General features: G+C 36.6%; 1 protein-coding gene across 4 annotated transcripts in view; it reads right to left on the minus strand.

Moving 5' to 3' along the window:
• Positions 1–21,771, minus strand: part of APAF1 (apoptotic peptidase activating factor 1) — a 68,259-nt gene that overhangs the window by 38,323 nt on the left and 8,165 nt on the right. For all 4 annotated transcript variants that reach the window (XM_045826651.1, XM_045826648.1, XM_045826650.1 and 1 more), the window contains exons 5-14: positions 16,340–16,523; positions 14,128–14,240; positions 13,894–14,025; positions 12,117–12,355; positions 11,551–11,718; positions 10,727–10,858; positions 7,798–7,911; positions 7,174–7,358; positions 3,234–3,360; positions 1,961–2,086 (exon numbers count right to left, since the gene is read on the minus strand). In XM_045826651.1, coding sequence (XP_045682607.1) covers positions 1,961–2,086; positions 3,234–3,360; positions 7,174–7,358; positions 7,798–7,911; positions 10,727–10,858; positions 11,551–11,718; positions 12,117–12,355; positions 13,894–14,025; positions 14,128–14,240; positions 16,340–16,523 — 1,520 coding nt within the window. The remainder of the gene's footprint in view (positions 1–1,960; positions 2,087–3,233; positions 3,361–7,173; positions 7,359–7,797; positions 7,912–10,726; positions 10,859–11,550; positions 11,719–12,116; positions 12,356–13,893; positions 14,026–14,127; positions 14,241–16,339; positions 16,524–21,771) is intronic.

Here is a 21,771-nt window from a genome sequence, read left to right on the forward strand (position 1 = left end):
GGCAAGATTTCAGATGTCCATATGAATGAAAGCAGGCAGAGAAATGCTACATGGGGATGGAATACTGAACTTCAGCTGGAAAGGACGAAATCTAAGACCTAACTGTACCACATTTAACTTGTGTGTCCTTGGTCAAGCCCTTAATTTACCTGCACCTCAGTTCCCTCCTCTGTAAAATGGGGATGCTTATACCTGTCCTACATAAGATGGCATCAAATCAGATAAAGGACATGCTAAGTGTTCTGTTGACTTAGGAGTACCAAATAAGTAAGCAAAGGCAGATGGCTCGATGAAAAAAAGGTTTTAGATTCTGAGGGAAACCTAACTTTCAACCCTTCCTCCATTAGTTATTAGTTAGTATGACTTTGGGCAAATGACTTCATCTCTGAACCTATTCCTTCATCTGAAAAATGAGATCAATAATTACTTCGCAAATCGTAGTGTGAAATTGATCATGTGAATATGAGAAAGTGTATAGTATAAAGCCTCCTCCAGTACTGAGTTCACAATAAAAAGTAACCACCATCTAATTACTACGTAAGACAACTAACTAAGCAGTCTATTGCATCTAACAACAAAGAAAAGAAATAAATTACCTAATAAATCTTCACAGGGCTCTGGACTTCTCAGAGGTTCTAATGTCCCTCCCATAGCATTTTCTTTTTATCTCATCAAAGCACTCCCCAGAGGTCCAGAGAGTTTCCTTTATTTTGAAGCTCTTTTAATTTCTGCCTCTTGCTTTAAATTTTGAATTCTTAGAAAACAAAAACTTAGTATTATTTTCTTTTAATCCATATCACTTTGACTTTGGAACTGCTCAGAGTGGCCAGCTCCATGCCTCACTCAGAGTTGAGTCTATACAGTGAATTAACTAGTTGCTTATAAAATCACCTAAGGGAGCCAATATATCAAGAAGTAGATTTTTCTAAGATCTCAATTTAATTTGGACACTCCAGAGCCTTCTTCAAATGGGTACAAACTCCAGGAAAACTTCCAAGCCAGCTGTCTTTTTCCCAGGCTCACTAAGGCCCACCCCACCTCACCAGATTTAGCACTCCATAATCCCTTTGTAAAAAGCCTGACCTGAAGTGAAATCTCCCCTCCATTTATCATATAAAACATTACCCTAGACTTCAGTTTCTCTTAAATTTTGCATTAATGCTCTGGCTAAAAGCCAAATTTAGGGACAAAAGACAAGAAAGGAAAATTAACAAAGATATAAATTAGCCTATATTGCCCTGGCAGGTGTGGCTCAGTGGATTGAGCACTGCCCTGAAAACCAAAGGGTCACTGGTTCGATTCCCAGTCAGGACACATGCCTGGGTTGTGGACCAGGACCCTGGTAAGGGGTACATGAGAGGCAACCACACATTGATGTTTCTCTCCCTCTCTTTCTTCCTCCCTTATCCTCTGTCTAAAAATAAATAAACAAAATCTTTTTAAAAAATTACCCTATATTTTCTCCTCTATTTACTTTTTAGACTAGTAACCTAATTAATTATTAATTTGTCCATCCATCCGGTTTTGCACTAAATATAAGCCAGTTCATAAAGGTAAAAAATTGGGCTGCATTTCACAAATTGTATATTTTACAATAGAATCCAATCTCAGATAATAATTATGTGTGGCAACACTTCCAATCACAGTGCACTCAAAGGTTTCAACTGATATTTAACCCACAAACCAGTCAACAGACAGCAGACAAATTTATTAATTTGTAATTGTTTTTCCCAGCTGCCTGGTAAACATCTCAGACTAATCAATGTAGGCATTTTTGCTGGGGCTTAAAAATGAGGAATTTTCAGACAGTGTTATTTTATAATGGAGAAAAACTGATTTGCCTAAGTTAGTGGATCAACAGGTAAGCACCCTTTAACCATATTTACCCTAGTCCCTCTATTATGGAAAAAGAAAATGAATTCTGTGGTGATTACAACTCAAGAGGAAAATGCTTCCCTACCTTCACTTTTTTATCCCCTGAGCAGGTTGCTATATATTTGTCATCTGCAGAGAATGCACAGCAAAGCACTTCATCTTCATGAGCCTTGATTTCTAGAAGTTTCTCTCCTGTTTCAGCTTTGAACACCTACACAAACGACAATAAAATCTTTTTTACTATATACCACTTAACCATAAACCATTACTCAATAAAAATCTTTCCTTAAAAGATCTTAACTACTGTTCTTTTGCAACAGAAGTGAACCTTGGCAAAATCACTCCAAAAATCAGAATTTCTGTCACAATTCATATGCTTTAACATAAATACAAAACTATCCATTGTTAAATTTTATAATATTAATAAAAAGAACTAGCCCTGGCTGGTGTAGCTCAGTGGATTGAGCACTGGCCTGTGAACCAAAGAGTTCTTGGTTCAATCTCCAGTCAAAGCACATGCCTAAGTTGTGGGCCAGTTCCCCAGCAGGGGGTGTGTGAGAGACAACGACACATTGATGTTTCTCTTCCTCTTTCTTCTTCCTTTCCCTCTCTCTAAAAATAAATAAATTTTTTAAAAAAAAAGAACAGAGTATAGCTTCAGTTCTTGAGAATAGTTGGGCAAATTCTCAACAATCAAACAGAAAATATTTCATGGAATATAATTTCTTTCTGGGGCTCAAAGGGCCACAATTCATAAAGTTAGTAATAAAGCACACATATAGAAATAAGGGTTATAGTCATAATCTTACAAAGACTAAAGCTATCCTAATTATAAAAGTTTTAACTAATTTGATCCTGATTACCTTCAAAATCAAGTTAGAGCACAAGCTTAAAGAAAAGCATTCATTCAAATTCTAACTGCAAATGAGAACTTATAGGAAATTCCTTCAAGCACCTTAGGAAATAACCTAGCCCAATTCCATTTACTGTCAGAAGTCTATGTCTGAGCTGGTAATAAAACAGGTATTCTACTTAATTACTGTTCTTTAGTCAGAGTGCTGTACTCTGAGCTAGGAAGTCCTATGTCTTCCAACAATTATCATTTCCTCATTACCTTTAGCTGGCACATGGGCGATGCTAACCAGCTGGCAGGGTAAAGGGCACCTCTACGTCACCTGGCAATACACACAACTATGTCTTTAAACTCTCTAGAGAAAGCCTTCATAAAATGTTCAAGAGATTTGGATTTCTCTATTTCTAATGTGCAATTTACTTGAACTTTAGGATTTAAATATATTCTAATATGCACAGTATTGGGTACATGTCCTTCTCAATTTTCCTCACGAGAGAGATGTTACCTGTAAGGTTTTATCGGCTCCACAGGAGGCTATCCTGTGACCATCCGCAGAAAAGCAGGCATGGTAAACGGTATCTGTGTGGGGGCGGACAACCAAGCGAGACAGATTCTTGATGGTTTTTTTGTTTCTAAGGACACGGAAAAAATGAACAGAAACCCAATGAATGCGAGCAAAAGCAACTCTTTCCTTTCAGTAAAAACTGTCTTTTAACTTAGTTATATTCCCAAAAGTAAAAAATTCTTAAATTACCAACACGTAAATGACAGCACAGATCATGTAAAGAAAAAAGCATAACATAACAAAATTGACATTTTAAGAAAAGTGCTACCCTATATCAAGCAACCTGTCATGTGTTATAAATGTCACTAAGTTGGAAGAAATCTAGTTAATCAAATATATGTCACTTTGTATTTTTCCTTTGATACTTAAATAATATGTGCAGAAAAAGAAACATTATGTAAGGATATCCTAAAAACACTCCCTATTTTTTAGAAAGGAAGGCAGCAAAATTAAGCTCATTTCCTAACTAAAGTATGACACTACACCTACCATTACGATGATATACTTTATAACTGCTCTTCTCTAACTATAATTTTCACATAAAGAGAAAAAACTAAAGCAATGTTAATTTTCTTTGTAACTTAATCTACTGAATATTAACTGTCCCACAGATATAAATATAATATTATTTCTCATGGGCTAAAGGGTAAAGGACCCTAAAGTACACTTAAAATAGGAAAGTACTGAAGAATGTCAGATTTTCTGAGTCCATCACTTTGAGTACAAGTAAACATATTAAATGGTATTATGCTTAATTTAAAGAGTCAAAGGTTAGGAGTCAGATAAACTTAAAAAGCAACCTTACTTCTACTATTTATTAGGTATGTAAACTTAAGCAAATGACTTAGCCTAGGTAAGTTTTCTTTCCTCATGTGTAAAATAGGAGTAATGATATCTGCTTTAAATAGTGCCAGGCACACACAGATGTCAATGTTGTTATTCTTTAAAAAAAATTACCCATCCATAAGACAAAACAAAAGAAAAAGGAAACACAATGGTAAATCAGACTTAGCCCTTGCCTGGAAGATATAACACTTTACTGAAAGTAATAAAAGAAAGAACTATAATATAAGACCTAGAGTGATAAGAGCCTGGAAGAAGAACAAGTTAAGTTACTAGCAAAGGTGAGAGAATTAGATTAAGAAACTACTCTTTCTTTCCCCTGGACCTATCTACTCAATTCCCCAAGTAAAACTGAGAGAGTGACCTATTCATGATGGGCACTTAGTAGATGCCCAAAATGTATTAAATGACAAATTAATTCATGAAAACATAATTTCTTTCAAAGTTGAAACTTGGTTAAATTAAGCTCATACCAACCTAAACCTTTCTAAAAAAAAAAAAAAGGCTTTCCAGGTCTGGGAAAAAAGCATTCTTTGAACATGACTTGGTCAAACCCAATTAAAAAAATACAGCTATGAATGACTATTCTATGAAAGACAATCTCGGATTGAAATGAAGTTGTGATAGAATGGAAAAAAATTAACAGCATAAAACATAAAAATAATAAACAATAACTTATAAAACTTTGCCCATTTATTATCAAATCAAGTATTAAAATTATATTCCAGCCACTAATTAAAACATGAATTCAGTCAATCTTCCACAAATTTCTAGAGAATACTAACTATATGGACCAGGCAGTATGCAAAATGCCATTCTTAATAACAACAACTAATACTGATTGAGCACTTCCTATGATCTAGGTACTGTTCTAGGCACATTACACGTGTGCATGTCTATATACACACACAATCTCATTTAATCCTCACAACAATGTGATGAAAAAGTACTATTCGGTGAGGGAAACTGAGTAACTTTCCCTAGTTACACACAACTAATAAATACCAGAAGTGAGATTCGAGCCCAGGCAGCCTAGAGCCAACCTGTTATTTTAACCTCCACACAAGTCTATACTTCAGAACGCATGGATTATTATGGGACACAAGCCAGTAAACAGACAATCACCATAAATGGAGACAATGCTATCACACTGGTAAACAAGTATTCTAGAATATAGGTAGATCTAACCTAGCCTCAATGAGTGAGGGGGCTGCTTCCAGGGAAAGTAAAACCTCTTCCCCAGAAAGTGTTTGAGAGTGGTTAACTCTGGGAAGTGGGAAGGTGAGGTAAGCTGAGTAGTCTTCAACATTTCACTTTACATTCCTCTAATATTGACTGATTTTTTAAAAATCAGGAACATGGATTATTTAAAAATAAAAATAAAATAAAATAATTAAATTTTAACTTTAAATAAAAGTTTTACAAGAAACTCTTTCCTAACCCTGACCAGTATGGTTCAGTTTGGTTGGGTTTCATCCCGCAAAGCAAAAGGTCACTGGTTTGATTCTGGGTCAGAACATACTTGGATGGCGGGTTTGGTCCTGCTTGGGACCTGTACAAGAGGCAACTAATCAATGTCCCTCTCTCACATCGATGTTTCTCTTCCTCTCTTTCTCCCTCCCTTTCCCTCTCTCTAAAAATAAATAAATATTCTTTTAAAAAGGGAAGGGTAGAGGGATTGATCAAAAAGGAGCCTTAGCACTTAGTAATAATGCTTATTTAGCACATTAGAGAAATTCAAACGTTTGGTGAAGTAAACTAAATAAGGGGAATCAGCCATAGCAACCTGACTTATTTCAAAAGGGAGAGGCAAAGCTTTAGAGATTACTGACATCAACCTAAAGCTCAATTCAGATATAATTATACTTGTGAAAAGACACCCATTCTCACTTATTATTTCCAGCTGTAAGAGTAGCCTGGGGGCCCTGGCTGGTGTGGATCAGTGGATTGAGCACTGGTCTATGAACCAAAATGTCACTGGTTTGATTCCCAGCCAGGGCACATGCCTGGGTTGCAGGCCAGGTACCCAATCAGGGGATTGCAAGAGGCAAATGGAGGGACGTATCTCTTGTACATTGACGTTTTTCTCTCCCTCTTTTTCTCCCTCCCTTTGCCTCTCTCCTAAAATAAATAAAATCTTAAAAAAAAATAAAAAGTAGCACAGGGGGTGTGGGAGGAGAAAAGAAAAACAAAAGGTACCATAGCATGTAGAAAGAGCGTGGGAAATAAAGCTACACTGACCCAGGGTTTAAATCCCTCTCAGTGAGCTACATGAGCTTAATCAGGTGCCAACCTCTCTGTGCCTCACTTTTCTCATGTGTCAATTTTCTCATGTGTAAAACAGGGCAAATAATATTTACCTTACAAGGTTATTTTGAAGATAAAATGAATAACATGTCAGCCTATTGTATATAACAGGCATTAAAAAGATGGTAGCTTAGCTTTCCTTTTAGTAATTGGTAAGATTAAGGTAAAAGCAAAACTAAATGGCCTCTTTTAGGAGTTAGAAGAATCAGAATTCAGGGGAAGTTTAATGAGGGCCATGTGCAAGACATAGTGCTAATTGCTTTATATCCAATATCTCATTTAACCTTCACAAAAACAGTACTTACCTCAAAGGACTGTTATCTCTATTTTATGTATGAGAAATGAAAGGAACCTGTAACTTGTTCAAAATTACAAAACTGTTAGGTTTCAGAACTGAGTTTGAAATACAGGTTTGTGGCTTCAAAGGCCACACCACACTCTTCACTACTTGCTGTATTACAGTAAGTAAAGCATTTGGTGTCAATATTTAGAATGACTAGTCAAAATGCCATATAGGCAATCATCTATTTTCTGTGGACTCTTAGAACGTGTATATTTCTCCCATGCTTACTTCTCTAAAACTTTTTGATAAGTAAGAATGCTTATTAAAAGTTCCAGCCTTTTCCAAAGAACTGCAGCTAAATCTTCCCAGAGTGAACTTATTCACTACCTGAAAAAATAATGATACAGTTAGAACAGTGCTCCCTTTGGTCTCTCCTAACCTACTTACATCCACTCCAGGTAAAGCATTCCATTATCGACCTCCTGCTTGGCCTGCAGCTTAGCTTGCTGATACACTTCTGAAGTTTCCGGTTCACAGAGACCCAGCTGTACAATATTAGGAAATGGTTGTCGTCCAAGAAGATGTCCGTTTAAAGATAAAAACTCCTGGAAATTCTCACAGACTGCACAATCCTATGAACAAACTGAAATCTCTTAGAAATATAATCAGAGCCAAGATCTGACATTTTTCTCTTTCTGTGATCTTGCTACTTTAAAGGCTTAAATGAGATATTCTCTGTATGCACTAACATTGAATAACCAACCATTTAGGTAACAAATATAGAGTGACCCTCTTCAAACTTTAAAGATAGGATAAAAATCTCATTATCAAAGTATTACTTTATTAACACATTCTTTTAAAAAAAATATTTGAACACTTTACTTCAACTTTCAAACTTCAATCCTATAAACATTCCCAATAGGCTAGGAAATGAAGTAATTAAAATAATCAAAGGTCAAAATGAGAAAATCATCTCTCTTCACCCCTTCTGCTTGTTCCCACTATTAAACCTAGAAATAAATGTCAAAAAAGCATGTCCTTGCAGGACTTATTTTTCAGATGAATATATACCTTTTCATCCAGTATATGCCGGTATTCCACAAACTCATGAATCAGATGAGCAGGGCCTACGAGCTCCGTTTTTGCTGTAATCCAATCCAGGGAAAACATTAAAGCACGAAGCTCCTTTTTAAAATAAATAATAAATAAGATCAGGAGTGTTAAAGAGATCAAAATATATTAAGTCTACCATCACTGCTGAGAGAAACTTAGCAGATACCTCAAATTGAAGGACAGAAAGGAACATATAAATAGTTCCAAAGCAACATAAAATGGACCTCACACCTTAGCTCAAAGTAAATTTTAGTTGGATTAAAGACTTAAGTATAAAATCGATAACTTCAAAAAATTCTAGGAGTTAAGGTATTTCTGTAAGCCTGAGGTGAAGGAAATGTTTGTAAACATGACACCAAAGCAAAATACCGAAAAGAAAAATAGCCCTGGCTGGTGTGGCTCACTGGGTTGAGTGCCAGCCTGAAAACCGAAAGGTCGCTGGTTTGATTCCCAGTCAGAGCACATGCCTGGGTTGCTTGCCAGGTCCCCAGCTACAAGAGGCAACCAATCAATGTATCTCTCACACATCCATTTTTCTCTCCCTCTCTTTCTCTCTTCCTTCTCCTCTCTCTAAAAATAAATACAATCTTTAAAGACAAACAAAAGAAAGAAAAATAGTGGTGCATTAAACAACATAAAAACTCAACTCTTCAATATAGTAGAAAACAATCTAAATAAAATTTAAGGCAAAAAAGAAACCAGGAAAAAATTTTATAACAGGTATGAGAGATGATAATATTAATTTTAATATAATAAAAATGAATAATGCTCACTATTCATTTTTATTAAAAATTCCTTTAAAAATAGGAAGACATATACCCCAATATAAAAATAGGTAAAGGCAGTGGATGAGAACCAATTCACAAAATAAAAAGTACAAATAGTCAAAAACCTCACCAGTAATCAAAGTGAAACAGTAAGATTTACTATTTTTTAACATAAGACTTTTTTTTTAAAGATTTTATTTATTTCTTTTTAGAGAGGGAAGGGAGGGAGACAGAGAGAGAGAAATAGAAATATCAATGTGCGGTTGCTGAGGGCCATGGCCTGCAACCTAGGCATGTACCCTGACTGGGAATCGAACCTGCAACACTTTGGTTCGCAGCCTGAGCTCAATCCACTGAGCTACGCCAGCCAGGGCTAACATCAGACTTTTAAAGAATAAAAGAAATGATAAGGATATTGGCTAGAATCAGAGGAAATGAACACTCTCATATTGGTAGTGATGTAAATCAAAGCAGCCCTTCTGGAGGACAGTTTTACAATCTGTATTAAAATTCCAACTGTACCCAAAATTCCAACCATTTGACCCAGAAATTATACTTGTAAATATCTGTCCTAAGAAAATAACCAGATGAGTGTATTTAAGCAATCTAACTATTCATAACCAACTGGTTAATCATAATGTAGCTACACAATGAAATAGTACGCAGCTTTAAAAGTTATGTTGCTCTATATAAACTGACATAAAAAGAAGACCATGAAATACCATTAAATGGAAAAAAAACAAGATATAAAACTATTTCAATGGCATCATGATCCCATTTTGGTTTCAGAGGACAAGCGTGTATATAGGAGCAACAAAATGATCTAGAAAAGTATCCACAAAAGCATTAGCTGTTGCTAATTGTGATCTTCATTTCCTTATTTTAGTTTTTCTAAATTTTTCCAATGAAAATAAATCACTATCTTTAATCATCAGGGGAAAAAAAGACTTAAAAAGTGAGAAGAAACTGAATCCTACCACACTATCATACATATCAAAAGTTTTTTTTCTATTTTTTTTTAATGCATGGACCCATTAATTCCACTTCAAGGAATTTTCAAAGGAAATAATATAGGTGCAAAGATAACCAAGAAATCAGCAGCATCATAAGGTCAAAAAGACTGAAAACCACCTAAATATTCAACAATTACAGTTTAAATAAATTAGGGCACTGATATTTTTGGAATACCTTCACTCCAGTATAGAGTATTAAACATGAAGTATATTATTAAACAGGCTACAACGCCATTTTTGTAGCCAAGAAATAATGTACCTAAGTATAGAAAAATTATTCAAAGTACATATGGTTTTCCAAAATTTTAACATTTCTAGTAGTTGGTAGTTATGATTTCAAATATCATCTACCTACTAATAATTCCCAAATGTTATCTTTAGTCCCTAATCTCCAGAAATCTAGATTTATATGTCCAACTAAATGCTCAATATTTCCAGTTAAACGTTTTAATATGTATATCAGACTTAATATACTCAAAATGAGTTCCTAACCTTCTCTCCGTCCCAAAAAAATACTTGTTCTACCACAGACATAGCAACTCTAATCCTCCCACTGCACAAGCCTGAAGTCATCTTTGACTCTTCTCTTGTAATGCCTATCAAATACACCAGCAAATCATGATTCTACTCCCATACATCACTTTCTTTCTCCTTCCATGCTTTTTTCTTCTTCTGAGCACTTCTACCCCCTGGCATAGTGTAAATTTATTTGTCCACTGTCAGTATTCCCCATAAAACGTAAGCTCAATGACAGGAGGGACTTCATGGCTATAGCTGCATATCCTCATAATGAATGACAATGCCAGTACATAACAAGCACTCAATAAATATTTGCTGAATGAATGAATAGACTTTCCCACCCTCCGTTTCCTCTCTAAACTCAAAAACAAACTCACACCGCCTATAAAGAAAAGCTACTGGTAAGAACAGAGTTAATCTTCAGGTGGTTCATTTATTGCAGTTACTAAGGTACCTTTTTAAATCACTGCAGGTAAAAACAGTAACAAAAATACATAGGCTATAATTCTATTTTTCCTACTAAAAATTTCTAAACAGAACTAAATAAAAGTGAGATAAAACAAGCTAATTTTTAAACAGTCATCTTACTTTGTGCATATTGGCACTGGCCATGTGATAGGCCAGATAATTGTACCAGTACATGCAGTCCTCCTGATCTAATGAGAGAGTATGTGGCTGGTGATATCTCTGGAACTGAGTGATTATCTTCTTATGTAGATCCTGAAACCCAAATGATACACTTCAGAGGAGAGGAACAATTTCATAACCTAAACATTACAGTAGCTCCAGCTTCCAAAGCTGTTTAAGAATGTACATATAATCTCCCCACAACATACTTATTAATTACAAAAGGAAAAAATAGCAACTTTACAGTAAAGACAATGCTAGATATCACTTCAGCCAAGTGATCAATGGTAACATCACTGATAATATAAGATATATCAACACCCTGATATGATGCACCGAGAAGAGCAAAACATTATTTCTGTGGTATTCTTGCGAAAAATGTATAATCTTGATCTAGTCAGAAGAAAGATATCAGGTAAACCCAAACTAAGGGACACTGTACAAAATAACCAGCTAGGACTCCTCAAAAGTGACCATGAGAGATCATAAAAGCTGAGGAATTTTCACAGAGTTGAGGAAACTAAGGAAACATGACAAGTATATGCAATATGAAATCCTGAATTGGATCTGGACCACAAAAAGGACACCAGTGGGAAAGGTGGCAAATGTCAAAGTCTGTAGACTCGTCACATTGCAGTTTTGTATGCTGTTGACACTGGGGGAAGCTGAGTGAAAGGTACAGGCACAGAAACTGTACTATTTTGCAACTTTTCTGTGTCTAAAATTAATTTCAAAATAAAGAGTTTTATAAAAAAAAGAGAGAGAATGTACAGAGGTATAAGTACCTGAAGCTGGGTGCGGTTCTTCTCTGTAAGGAAATCTACTTGAAGATCATGCAAATAATACCAAAATGATTTTCCATTCCGATCACAGAATAAGAGAGACTTATTAACAAACTCCTGCAGTATGTCTTCAACTTCTTCAGTTTCCATGTCCCAGAGAACACATAACACCTAGGAATCATTTTAAACATTTAATGTGCCACAGAAGTACACTGACCAGGACTTCAGACAAGGTGTTAACTACACACCAAAAAATCATATCTCGAAGCCCTGAATAAGAACCTCTATTTCATAAGAAGGAGCTCAATCATTTCCCAAGATAGAAGAGAGAAAGAGAGAAAGAAGTCGGATGCTTCCTGGCTTCACTAGGGTCACTGAGAAATAGGTAACCCGTCCCCAGTTCAACACCAAGCCCCTGATGGAGACTGAGAGCAGTGGGACCTTCCATCCCACCACCCCAGTCACACAGGTCTTATCTTCCCCAAATCCTCTGTAACAATATTCTTGGTACTTTATTAAAGGTTGGATGCCATAAATACCCAGGGATGAGGATTCTTGGTCCTTGTTACCTTTGTAGGCACCTTAACATCCTTCTGAAAGATGGAGAGATCTGTGTAATACCCTTTGATATCTTCTCTGAGCATGTCGACACTTATAGACATGGCCTCATCCAGGGCCTCATAATCATAAGACGAAGACTTCCTTATCCTCTTGAACTGCTTATTCTGAAGCTGCCTGAGGTAGTACTCCCAGCGGTCGGGAAAGTCACGTAAAAGAGCACCAATTAAAGACACCACAAGAGGAGAACCTGAAAAACCAAACAAAGTCAATGTGTGAACATTGTCACATTTCGGAATGACCACTAAGTTAAGAATCAATTTATTGCTGCATGGTTCCCAAAGCCTTAAAATATTTATCTTAAGGAAATCATTAGAAATAAGAAATATTGTGGAGAGGGCTGGGTGGGTGGGCTGGGATGGAAGTAAAAGATAGAAAATTGTATTTGAACAATAATTAAAATAAAATTTAAAAAAAAAGAAGAAATATTTCATTTAAGGGTATTCATCACAGAATTATTTAAATGAAAATTTTTAAACAATCACAGAAATGACTGGATTACTGTATATCACAATATTATGCCATTGGTAAATTTTTTTTCAAAAGATATTTAATGGCATGGGGAAATGTTCAAGATTTGTATGACAAGGACAAGATTTCAAATTATTTATACCACATTATAATCTCAGTATTTTTCCAAAGTTTTATATGTCCTAAAAGACTGGAAGAAATACTCTCATGATCCTAGCAATTATCAGATTATGAGTAGTTTATATTTTTTATTTATAGAATGGATACGCATCAGCTTTATAATGAATACAAATTACCGTATTTTTCAGACCGTAAGACACACCTAGGTTTTAGAGGAGGAAAATAGGAAAAAAAATTTTGAAGCAAAAAATATAGTAAAATATTTAATAACATAAATAACACAATATTTCACCAATGTAAATGTAAACAGAACTCAACAGCAACATCAACAACCATTATTCGTCCCAAATGTGGGGGAGGGGTGCATCTTATAGTCTGAAAAATACAGTAAGCATTTTTTCTAAGTTTAAGATTTTTTTAAAAGACAATTAACTCAAAACCAAGTATCTACTTGATAGCAGAAAGGAAAAAAAAGAAAGTATTTCCATACATTAACAACAATGAAAAAAGTAATCTTAAGTGCTCATCTTAACTGCATAATCTTATGTAGTCTAAACTGCATCAAAGTTTAAATTGCTGTATTTCAAAGACTACATATGAAATTTAAAAGCAGATAAAAAACTGGGGGGAAATATTTGAAAAAAAAAAAAGAAAAACGGCTAATAGTTCCAATAGAGTACCTAAAAGTCAATTAAAGATACTTGTACCACAAAAGGGAAGTGAGTCAAGGATAATGTCTCAAAATGCAAAAATTAAATAAGTAAAAAGTTTACCTTCACTAATAAAAAAATGCAAATTAAGACAAAACCAGATTTTACTTATCAAATTAGAATATTATTTTTATAGAATCCCAACCAAAAAAATTTAAAACTCTCACTACATCTTTTATTCTTGAGGACAGCAGAGGTCACGTCTTCATGTTAACATGGTGTTGGTATCCATTTAATATTATCTTAATGAGTGAATACCAAAATATTATTATATATTTAGGGTATTAGAGAAAAACTTAACATACTAAATATTCTAGCAAAGTTTTTAGATATTCATGTGCTAAAATGTCATATTCATTAACTTAATTTACAACAGGATAAAGTAACATCTCTATAACCCCCTCACACACAAAATAAATAACTATACCTTTACATTCTTTTATAATACTATGAGCTTGTTCTGGCAAATCTGATTTCTTCTTATTAACAAAAAGGGATAAAATTTCAAGTCCTTTTTCTTTTCCTAAGCCACTCTCCACAGCAACCACATATTTAAGACCTGCAAAATCATAAGATATATTAAGTAATTCAATATGCCACATACTTAAATGTAACTGAATTAAAACATAAAGGTACTAACAAGTAAATTAATAATCCTTACCCATTACTGAATCTGTAACACTCTTGTCTCTGGTTGTAAGAAGAATCTGACATTGATTGTCAAAAGCTTTTAACACCCAAGGATCCCAAACATCATCCAAGATCAACAGAGACCTAATTAAAAGAACTGTATTGAGTCATTAATGACATTTATTTTAAGCTTCCTTTAAAAAAATTTAAAAAGAGAATGCCACCATTGTTTTTTAAATTTCCTCTTTTCTTTGCTATATCCATTTCACAATACAGGGGTAAGCAAAAGTAGGTTTACAGTTGTCGCATACTCACGGCTGTAAACCTACTTTTGCCCACCCTTGTATATTGATCCAAAAAAAGGAAAAACATAAGCATAACTCCCACCTGATATTAAAGTTAAAGGACCTATAAAAAGAGGGCTGGAAGTATCAGAAATCAGCTACCTGGAGCCTATCTATGTAATGAGACTTTGTTCCAATTCAGTCATTAAGCACCAAAACCAAATGAGAACTGGGCTTAGGTTAGCATTACAATGAATCATAGAACAGTGATGATTTTTAACCATATTTACCTACAAAACTGGCAATGTCGTATGTTCTGACCTAACAGAATTCACTGGCAAGATTACTTTTCATTCGATACACTCATGGGGTGTTTTCCATCCAAGAAATCAGTTTATACCCTGGCTGGCGTAGCTCAGTGGATTGAGCACGGGCTGGGAACCAAAGTGTCCCAGGTTCGATTCCCAGCCAGGGTACATTCCTGGGTTGCAGGCCATAACCCCCAGCAACCGCACATTGATGTTTCCCTCTCTCTCTCTCCTCTCTCTCTCCCCCTCTCCCTCCCTTCTCTCTCTAAAAATAAATAAATAAAATCTTAAAAAAAAAAAAAGAAATCAGTTTATAAAAAATGAAAAAAAAATCTCTGTGCCAATTCCTGACTGGTCACTTCAAAAACTTTTTAAAACTCACCAGAACAAATGAGAAAAAAAATACAACTAAAACCTGACAGTATAATTACACACTAGTGTTTTCACCTAATGCCACACTACTACTTCTGAACATGACCAAAAAATACTCTAGGCACATACACAGTTTGAAAAACTGCAAAAGTACAAACCAAATATGACTGGCCTTATAAGCCAAGGTCTGATACACCTGAGAGTGATTACAATATTTTCCTAAACAGAAATCGCTTTTATTTTGCAAAGAAGGAAGTAGGATTAGGGGGAAGTTACTGAGCAAGAAAAAAGAGAATGGTTAGTGGTCTCGATTCTATTTCCCCCAGGAAAACGGATACCAGTGACTACACCCAGGGAAGGGGGGATGATGAAGGGGTTCGGAGGACAAAAACACGAGAGAAAAGGGAGCTTCCCTCTATAGTGAGCACTCACCACAGTCATCCAAAGGAGGCTTTTCCCAAAAAGTATTCCTCTCACTCAGTATTCTGATATGAATCCCTGTCATCAGGCCTGCAGTGCCATCATCTAATTCTTGCCCAATTTACTGTCACACTCCCAAGGAACGCTTTATTCAGCATTGTGCTTGCAGCACCAACCCAATCCCAACACCCAATGCTGCCTAAATGAGCAAGTAAAGACGATGGCCGCTAGATCGTAGAAATCAAAGTACTGACTGAATCCACGATTATACCCTTAACACAAGCAGCAACTAGGCTGCTATCTCCCTGCTGGCTTAGTGGAAATTGTGAAACAGCTGGTAACAGTGCCTGGAACATAATTATATCAGTATTTGTTGAATGAATTAATGAAATAAACAAATAAAACAAACTCAAAGTACATGCAAATAGAAGAGTTACATGTATACCCCAAAACTAAGACAATACAATAGAAGAAACCCATTAAATTAAAAAGCCTTCCTGACTGTCTTTTACGAGTTGCCTACATTTAATCTCTTATTCAATGTTAATCCATTAGAAACAATGGATTCAAGGTAACAGCTTGCATTTTCCAGCAAAGACCACTCACCTATTTAAGAAATATTTCTTAAGAGCCTACAATGGCATATAAAAGATGATGTGGTAGGTAGGAGGCAAGGAGAAGAGCAGCAGTTTTAGGCCAGTGGAAGCCACTTTTTTTTTTAATACGAGAGAGAACAGCAGAAATGCAATGGTTTGTTCTTACACCCTCTACTGAGCAGTGAGAAAAGGGTATGATGCTCTCAAGTAGTAGTTAGGGCTCATTGGGACTTCATACGCCAACTAAATTCGACCATCCGTACCTGGGGTGTTTGCGCAGCATCAGAATGCGGAGACGGTCTTTAGCCTCTTCAATATTAAGTGGAAGCCTCTGGGAGAAACTCTCATCCTGATCCAACCGTGTACAAAGGTTCTGCAGTTTCATCAGAAGCCCAGATTTGTCTTGCTTACCAACCGAAATCCAATGCACACCCCCTGGGAAACAATCTGGTGAGGAAAAAAACAATAAACTCAAGGCCTCTGAACAGGAATCCTGCTTTCAAAGATTTTACTAATAAGCAGCAGATCTGTTTTAATCTTCAATCTCATCATATCTTCAACTTCTTTTGATTAAGGGCATAAATTTTATGCCCTGGCTGGTGTGGCTCAGTGGACTGAGTGCCAGCCTGCAAACCAAAAGTCACCAGGTCAATTCCCAGTCAGGGCACATGCCTGGGTTGCAGGCCAGGCCCCCAAATGGGGGCATATGAGAAGCAGCCAATTAATGTACCTCTCACACATTGATGTTTCCCTCCCTCTCTTTCTTTCTCCCTCCCTCCTCTCTAAAAATAATAAATAAAATCTTGAAAAAAATTTTTTTTTACTTGTAGGGTATTACTGAGCTTTATAGCCTGAATCGAAGACATTGAAGTTTGGAGTAAATATGGTTTTTATTAGTAAAAATCTTACCAAACAAAACTTCATAATCTTTGCCCTATGTCATCAATCATCACTTACAGCACAGTTTCTCCACCTAAGCACTCTGGACATTCCGGCCTAGATAACTCATTGCTGTGAGAGACTCTCCTGTGCACTGTAGGATATCTAACAGCCTCCCTGGCTTCTACCCACTAGATTCCAGGAGTATTCCCCACCTCTGGTTATGCCAACCAAAAGTGTCTCCAGACATGGCCAATGTCAGCTAGGGGAGGGGGCAAAATCACCCCTGACTGTGACCCATAATGTCTAGAAACATGTAACTCTCTCATTATGGTTCATGCCCAGAGACTTAAAGTAAGAAGTGAGGTTCAAGTCTGCCTCTACTACTTACTAGCTGTGCAATCTTTGGCAAAGCACTCAGCCTCAGTCTCACTTATTATACTGAAATATGACTGTTTACCCTACCTATTTTAGAGTTACTCTGAAAAATTAATGGTATCAAATATGTAAATTTGCTATGTTAACTGCAAAGGGTTATAAGAGACTTCTTAGCGATAGGGATCTGAGAGCACCTTACACATATTAGGCTCTGACCTAACAAGCACTGTATCAGGAGTCAAAAATCTTAAGCCTTCATAGACTATTAAATCAGCTCCTCATAGATAGATAAAAATGTAAGAGGGGCCCCTATGTATAAAATGTGGTGGACAGCAACATTAGATAATACCAGTGGCATTAATCATAAAGATTTATATTATGTGATCACAAAAGTATAAGAAAAAGCAAAAAACAGATACAAAGATAAATGAGTTATATTATACCAAAGGCAATTTATTTACCAATATTCAAAAATAATTAAGTACTGCCCTCGCTAGTGTGGCTCAGTAGATTGAGTGCCGGCCTGTGAACTGAAAGGTCACCAGTTTGATTCCCAGACAGGGCACATGCCTGGGTTGTGGGCCAGGTACCCAGTAAGGGACACACAAGAGGCAACCACACATTGATGTTTCTCTCCCTCTCTTTCTCCCTCCTTTCCCCTCTCTCTGAAAATAAATAAAATCTTTTTAAAAAAAGAAATAATTAAATACAAAAAGAAATCATTATTTTAAAAACTTAATCATCCAAAAGAATTATTTGTATATATGCACAAAGATGTACTTCTGACATGACATATTTTTTGAGCACTCTGCTAATAGTTCTACACATTAATCTACATTTAATCCTCACAGCAGACTATCAAGCAGACACTATTGTTATCCCCCACTTTGCAGATGAGGAAACTGAGGTATAGAAAGGTTGAGTAATTTGTCTACTGTTACACAACTAATTAAGCAGAGATGGAATTTCAAAACCCGAGCCTCAATGCTCAACTTCTAAACTGTTCTTCTGCCACAAGGACCTTCACGGCAGCGTTGTTTGCAACAGGAAACAGCTGGAGAACGCCAGCAACACCCATCTGAACCACCTCTTCCCCTACAGGTTTCCAAAGCCTGAGGCTCAACTGAGGAAGGGTAGAACTTCATACATAAAGTTTGGAGTACTAAATAGGACTTGACATTTTAATCATTGAAATGAAATTTTTATAAATTTACTGATTTTAGAGAAAGAGGAAGGGAGAGAGAGAGAGAGGAAGAGATAGATACATCAATTTGTTGTTCCACTTATTTATGCACTCACTGGTTGCTTCTTGTATGTGCCCTGACGGGTGGAACCCACAATCTTGGCATATTGTGGCAACGCTCTAACCAACTGAGCTGCCTGGGTGAAATGAAACTTTTTAAGAAATTTGAAGTGACCTGGCAATGCTGAACCTGTACAAGGTCAGTCAAAGAATCAGTCCCAGAGAAGAGTTTTTAACAGGCAATGAGGGAAAAGAGTACAGTTGTTTCCTTATTGCACCCAACAAGCCCCAATGCAATGGTTACACATCCACTAAATAAACCCAATAAAACTGCCAAGGTTTATAACCATGAATATAATTTAAACGCAGTTGGGTGACTTGCTCCAGTAAAAAGAAGCAAGTAATGATCTGGATGAGCAACAGGGGGTAAGAACAAATACCTACTCCATCTCCTAACATAAAGAAGGAATCAGCTTTCACCCAAGATAAGGAGAGAACCTAAGAGCCAAGAAAATGTGCTAAGGAGCAACCGAATGATGGGCAATAAAAATCTAGACCCAAGCCTAAGAGGAGACTGATAGCATAAATAATAAGGATATTATGAAATCAATGGGTATTTCTTGATAAGTCAGAAAACTGCAGTAGTGGACTTAAACAACAGAATAGGCAGAGGTAGGTAAAGCATAGAATAGAATGTTTATATCAAGATTTCAAAAGTGGTATCCCTTCTGGTAGTGGAAAGGACCAGGGTTCGGGCCAAGGTCCAAGGAAACATATGGCTGAAGGGTAGTGAAGAAAACGTCACCAAAGATAAAGAAGTTAAGGAAATGAGAGGCCAAGATTTTAGATGACTCATTCACAGAGATATTAAAATTACTAAGTGTGCCAAAAAAAGAAAAGGGCCTAAGTTTACACTTAAGAGCTCCAGCCCTGAGTGGTATGACTCAGTGGATTCTGCGCCGCCAGCCTGTGCACCGAGAGGTCACCAGTCTGATCCCCAGCCAGGGCATATGTCTGGATTGTGGGCCAGGTCCCCAGTTGGGGGTGAGAGGCAACCAATCGATGTTTCTCTCCCTTTCTTTCTCCCTTCCTTCCCCTGTCTCTAAAAATAAATAAAAATAAAATTTAAAAAATAGTAAGAAAAAAATAAATGAGCTCTGGCCTTCTATATTAAAAATAAAATTTAAAAAACTCCAATGATCAATGAATGAGAGTACATACCTGGGAAAGACTAAAGAAATGAGCTTTAAAGGACTAACAATTTAGCTGAGGAAAGAGTATTAATAGTTTGAATGAGGCAACACAGACCAAGAACAACATCTACCCATTTCCTGGTGATAAAGTGCGTGGGATATAAATGAAAAAAAAAGGTGTCACACCAGTGAAGAAGGCTATGGAAAAGGTGGTACTCTCAGGGAACTGCCCAGTTTCAGTAAGACAAAAAGGTAACCATTAAAAGAAGGGATAGGTGGCATCGAGGAGTTTCTGGTCACAGAGGGGAAGTCTGCAGGGAATGGCAGAAAGGCTGGGAACGAGGAAGGAGACCTAGATCAGAATGTGGCAATGCACTGGGTGGTAAATGCCATGAGAAAATCTGAAACATACCACGGGACCAAAAGAACTCCGTGATAACTAAGGTAAAAAGCTTCCTGAAGTTCCCTTAGGCTTCCTTCACTGTGAGTCAACAGTTACAAAGCGGAAAATCCCCGATTACTGTTTCAGTTTCTGGCTCCACCTGGTGTTGGAACAAGGTTCTGTGGGTGTACGTGTTTTTAAGTGCACTGGAAAGAGTTTGAAACAATTCACCCTCAACTCTTAAACGTGGTATCTGTGGTAAAGAATTTAAGAGAAAGGGGAGAAGGGCAAGTGAAAAGAATTTTATTTTCTTTTTAAATGAAAATATTACAACTGTAATATTTAAAACAAAGTTTCAAACTACCTGTTTCTCCTAAGGTTCTTTTTATTTTTTAACTTGTGCTTTCTATTTAAAAAAATTTTTTGAATCATTCCAGGATTAAAGACAAGACAAAGAAAGTATCCTGATATAGCTAGCTAGTAAATTCTTTAGATTTAAATTTAAGTACCTATTACCTAAATAAAGTCTTTCTCTCCTAAATTTAAAACTAACAAACAAGAGCATTATAAACACATGCAAAAAAGTAAATAGAACACTACTAGCTTTAAAAATAAAGACAGACCAAATGACTTACTGATCTGCATAAATCCTACTACCACAAAATGACAATTAAATACGGAAGCATTAATTCCACATTTCGGAAAGGATCTAAACACTCTGACTATGGGCACAAGAGGGAGCAATTTAGTCTTGAATGATTTCTATAATTCAGACAAACTTAATCAGAAGAAAAACTGTCTTTATTCAAAGAAAGTAACCCCATCCTACTTTCGTATGAGGTTTATCCTGGTAGCAATTAATAATCCAATAGCACAAAGGAAACCTTGGGAAGGACAGGAGCAAATAGGAGACAGACTCTGGAGAAAGCTTCCATTCTTCAAAACCTCGGGGAGAGAGGCTTGAGAATGAATTCAATCCCCAACGGCCAATGATTTAATCAATCATGGCTACGAAATGAGGCCTCCACAAAAACCCAAAAGGGTGTGGTTCTAGGAGTTTCTGGGCTGGTGACCACAAGGAAGCGAGGAGAGAGTAGTTCACCCAGAGAGGCCACGGAAGCTCCACACCCTTCCCACATATTTTGTCATTATGCATCACTTTCATCTAGCCATTCCTGAGTTATATCCTTTTATAATAAATAAACTAGTGGTCTACTAAGTAAAATGTTTTCCTGAGTTTTGCAAGCAGCTGTAGCAAATTAATCAAAACTGCCCAGGCTGGTGTGGCTCAGTGGATCGAGTGCCGGCCTGTGAACCAAAGAGTCACCGGTTCCATTCCCAGCCAGGGCAGGTGCCTGGGTTGCAGGCCAAGTCCCTGGTTATGGGCATGCGAGAGGCAACCGATCGATGTATCTCTCACACATCAGTGTTTCTTTCCCTCTCATTCTCACTACCTTCCTCTCTCTCTCTAAAAATAAATAATAAAATCTCAAAAAAAAAATAATCAAACCCAAGAAGAGGGAACCTCTGGTCAGAAGCACAGGTAATGATCTGGGAGATTGACTGGTATCTAAAAAGGGCCCGGCGGCAGGGGCAGTCTTGTGAGACTGAACCCTTAAC

This window comes from Phyllostomus hastatus, unplaced genomic scaffold, assembly GCF_019186645.2.
Source record: "Phyllostomus hastatus isolate PE091 unplaced genomic scaffold, TTU_PhHast_1.1 phas_scaffold_755, whole genome shotgun sequence".
NCBI lineage: Eukaryota > Metazoa > Chordata > Mammalia > Chiroptera > Phyllostomidae > Phyllostomus > Phyllostomus hastatus.